Source organism: Danio rerio, chromosome 12 (assembly GCF_052040795.2).
Source record: "Danio rerio strain M-AB ecotype USA chromosome 12, GRCz13ab, whole genome shotgun sequence".
NCBI classification, from domain to species: Eukaryota; Metazoa; Chordata; class Actinopteri; order Cypriniformes; family Danionidae; genus Danio; species Danio rerio.
This window is the reverse complement of record NC_141032.1, coordinates 835,001-839,826: the sequence shown is the minus strand read 5'-3', so window position 1 is coordinate 839,826 and position 4,826 is coordinate 835,001. Positions and strand designations below refer to the sequence as shown.

At 40.8% G+C, this 4,826-nt stretch overlaps 1 protein-coding gene across 3 annotated transcripts in view; it reads left to right on the top strand.

The window, feature by feature from the left end:
• The first annotated feature begins 222 nt into the window (after window positions 1-222).
• Window positions 223-4,826, top strand: part of radil2b (Ras association and DIL domains 2b) — a 30,687-nt gene continuing 26,083 nt past the window's right edge. For all 3 annotated transcript variants that reach the window (XM_087275539.1, XM_087275538.1, XM_087275537.1), the window contains exons 1-2: window positions 223-934; window positions 3,964-4,263. In XM_087275539.1, the coding sequence (XP_087131665.1) occupies window positions 804-934; window positions 3,964-4,263 (431 nt within the window). In that variant the 5' untranslated portion in view covers window positions 223-803. The remainder of the gene's footprint in view (window positions 935-3,963; window positions 4,264-4,826) is intronic.

Genomic DNA, 4,826 nt, shown 5'->3' with positions numbered 1-4,826 from the left:
AATGGATAGATGGATGGATGGATGGATGGATTAATAGATGGATGGATGGATGGAAGGATGGGTGGATGAACTGATGGATGGATGGATGGATGGATGGATGGATGGATGGGATGATGGATGATGGATAATAGATGGAAAATAGATGATGGATGCATAGATGAATGGATGAATGAATTGATAGATGGATGAATGGATGGATGGATGGAAGGATGGGTGGGAGGGTGAATTGATGGATGGATGGATGGATGGATGAATGAATGAATGAATGGATGGATGGATGGATGGATGGATGGAGCCTACAGGGTGAATGTTAATGTTCAAGTTATTGGTAGATTATTTTAAATCGTGCAGGCCTGTTTGGTAGTTTATGTAAAAGTTTTACTAGTCTAATAGTTTAATATTCTGTTAGACTGGCATTTTTATTGTTGGCCACTTTTTATATACTGTTTTGAATTCTGCTTCAATGGTGGAAAATGAGAGTTATTTTCCCTCAGAAATGCGTCATGCGGATCCTCCCTTCACCTCATTTGCCCATTCAGACTGTATGTTTGTGTCTCAATACACTGTAAAGTGCCTACATAGACATCATCTGTGTGTGGGCATCACAGGCACGCGCAGCATTTCTGTGCGGGAACGCGCTCCTGATGCCCACAGAGTTGCCGCGTGAACTCGTGAACAGCAGAAACTTATTTTCTACATGTCATTTGAAGAGTTGCTGTCGACCTGACGGATGTTTGCCGGTTGTTTAACGGAGTGTGCTCGTCGGTCATTCTAACGGATCCGTTACCGAAGCTCCGGGAGCGATGATCGGGAAGGAGCGGGGCTCTCCGGCATCCAAGCCGCCTCCGGGCGCCTCACCTGCGGCTGCAGGACTCAGCGCGACCCGCGGGAGATTTTCCAGAGCCAGGAGGAAACACAGCAATGGATCCGTCCAGTGAGTAACTACTCTGTCATTACATGCACATACTCAGCTTTAAGGTATATCAATAGTTTACATACAGTAAAGCTTAGGGCATTATTTTTCATTTAAAACTTTGGTCACTTCATTAGGAAGTTAATAAACCATAATATGACTTAATACACTCAATACTTTGCTGCTTATTATTAATTATTAAAGTAAAGGTTGCTTTTAGGGATTTAGATCAGGCCAATAGATAATGCAGAACATGTGCTTTATAAGTAGGCTACTAATAAACAGTCAATATCTTAATAACAGGAAGATTATAAGCCACTAGTTAACCATAGTGAAAACTGGTCGCTATTTACCATACTCTTGTTATATTTAGAAAATGATGACTATCAAATATGAACAAACCCACAGCTGGGTTAAAATAGATCATTTACATTTAATTTCAAAAATAAATAAATAAATAAATAAACAACACTATGGCTGTGTTTGTCCATATTTGACTCAATGTTGGGTTAAAACAGCCATCATTTTTAGAGCGAGCGTACATGCATTTCTGTCACAATGTGCTGAAACGTAATTTTTAAGAGGAATCAAATTAACCTTATGAGTTATTTTTACTTAAATCACATTAAACTGACATAAAACACCATGTATAGCTCAACATTTCAAAGTTAGAACTGATTTGACTTACTGATGAAAACTATAATCAATGTAAAAGCATACGACTTATTGATCATCTAATTTACTACAGTGTTTGATATTGGGAAAGAAAACATGGGGTATTTCTATGTCTCATGGTCAATATTTCTTATTAGCAGGATCATTTATAGTCTTTTACACACTTTTTAAAGTTCTGGGTTGTTCTAACCCAAATGTTGGGTTGTCCAACAAAGAGTGATTTAAACTTGACTTGACAAATGTTAGATTTTTTAATGTGTGACTCAACATAGAGACACAACAACACAGAAATATTCAAAGGGTAGTTTCAATTTGTAGTTTGCAGAATGTTACGTCTTGTTTCAGAATGTTCCAAGATTATTTAAAAAGTAGCATTTCCATAACGTTTACAAAGTAAAACGTCCCATTTATCTGTGTGAAAACATAGTCAGAAAGCGTGCTCCCTAAGAGATTTTGTTTAGGACCCCTTATGAAAATTGATATATTAATATATACTACATTGTTTTGCGAAGCATACTGTAGTGAAGCACTTGAATGAATCTGTTGTGGTGTTTCAGTTGTTGCAATGGTACAAATCAGTGATCTACAACTATTACAATGCAACACACCACAGTTTACAATACTACTTATTATAAGTGAACTATTTATAAGTATACTACATATATACTGTAACAAATACTGAAAGTTCACTTATAAAAATTAGTAAAGTGTATAATAAATTGTATAGAAATAATAGTAAAGTGTATTATACTGTATATTCATTTATTTATTATTTCTTTTTTGGCTTAGTCTCTGATTTATCAGGGGTCGCCACAGCGGAATGAACCACCAACTATTCAAGTACATGTTTTACGCAGCGGATGCCCTTCCAGCTGCAACCCAGTACTGGAAAACACCCATACACACTCATTCACACAAACACACACTCATACACTACGGCCAGTGTAGTTGATCAGTTCCCCTATAGCGCATGTGTTTGGACTGTGGGGGAAACCGGAGCACCCGGAGGAAACCCACGCCAACACAGGGAGAACATGCAAACTCCACACAGAAACACCAGCCGACCCAGGCAGTATAATACACTTTACTATAGTATTGTTTAAACTATACTGTGGTATTTTTGTCAAGTGGGACCAAAATTAAATGAAGCACACTTACTGACGCCATTAGTAAAGGCTGAGAGGAGCTTTTGTGCAACTGAAATAAACAGGATTACAGGATTAGACAAAACCCTCAAAGTATCAAACATATTTAGGAGGGTTTGTGTTTGTTTGGGGTTGCACATTTATAGGATCTCTTTGTTGAACTCTGGCGCTCATTAACCCTTATGGCTCTAAAATGACCATTATAACAGCATGTTTTTTAAAAACGTTTTTTTTTTTTAAATGACCTCAACATTAGAAAACGTCAATAATTTTCTATTTTCATGAGGGCTGAACACATTTAGGGTAAAAAACAACACAGGCTCATTCTGATAACGTACCCCTTATACATCATGATTCCATTAGAGGGCGCTGTGTACGCTTTTACAGATCTCAAATTTCTCTCACTAGTGCAGGGGTGGCCAACCCTGTTCCTGGAGAGCCACCTTCCTGCAGATTTCAGTTGCTACCCATATCAAACACACATGAACCAATTAATTAGGACCATGTGATCATTACAGGCAGGTGTGTTTGATATGGGTTGCAACTGAAATCTGCAGGAAGGTGGCTCTCCTGGAACAGGATTGGCCACCCCTGCACTAGTGCCATTGGCACCTGCTGTTCTCACGTAAATCCACCAGAGGGCGCTGAGTATGCTTTTACAGATATCAAATTTCTCTCACGAGTGCCATTGGCGCCTGCTGTTCTCACATTAATCCACCAGAGGGCGCTGTGTACGCTTTTTAAGATCTCAAATTTCTCCACAAGTGCCATTTGCGCCTGCTGTTCTCTTGTAAATCCACCAGAGGCCGCTGTGTGCGCTTTTTCAGATCTCTAAATTGTCTCGTGAGTGCCATTGGCGCCTGCTGTTCTCATGTAAATCCACCAGAGGCCGCTGTCGACTGACTGACCGACCGACCGACCGACTGAGCCACCCTCCCAACCCTCCAATCCCAACCAATAGTGTTTTCAAAATTGACCTCTTTCCTGTAGTGAGAGTTGAGTATTGTCCAGTGAGTGAACACTGCTGAAATACTGCACACTGATGAGGGAACACCAGCACATTCACAGAGTGTGTGATGAAGATCAGGTTCAGTGAAGGCGGCTCAGTTTGATCTGAAGGACATGATAGTGTATACTGAATTATAGACAACACTAGGGTTAATGGAGAAGAACTGGCCACAGACAGCTTTACAGTAGGCTTGCGTGCGAGTAAGTGTGTGTTTCCTGCAGGTCGAGCTCCTCCAGTGGTACGGGTCAGTCAGTGGAGAGCATCGGGACCCGTCAGCCATCCAGAATGCGGATCCGGCGGCAGCAGCAGCGTCTGTCTGCGGTGTTCAGTCGAGGAGAAACAAACGCAGACGCGGCGGCGGCAGTGGTGCCTGACGATCCCTCTGAACTCTCCAATCACATCACGGCTCCTGGGATTCTGAAGATCTTTGGCACTGAGATTTGCGAAGGAGCCAATTATAAGAGTGTGTTGGCGACCACACACTCCAGCGCCAGAGAACTGGTGAAAGAGGCACTGGCCAGGTCAGAAACAAGTACCAATAGTTACATTAAAACCGAGATAGACATGACAGGTCTATTTACTATTCACATGCTCATCTAGTCTGTTTACTAATTACACTAATATGTATATATATTACACTTATATCCACATGCGCATTCCTCCATCCATTTTCCCAAATGCCTGTTCATCCATTTATTCATTTAGCCATCCATCCATCCATCCATCAATCCAATCATCTATATGCGTATTCATCCATCTATCTATCCTAATCCATATCCATCCGTCCATATGTGTATCCATCCATCTATCCATCCATCTATATGCGTGTCTATCCATCCATCTATCATCCATATGTGTATCCATCCATCTATCCATCCACCAATCTATCCAAATTTGTGTCCATTCATCAATATTTATATCCATCTATCCATCCCTCCAGATGCGCATCCATCAATCCATGTGTATCCATCCATTCATCTGCGTATCCATCCATCCATCCATCCATCCATCCACATGTATATGCATCCATTCATCCATTCGTTTGCATATCTATCCATCAACCTATATACGCATCCATCCATCC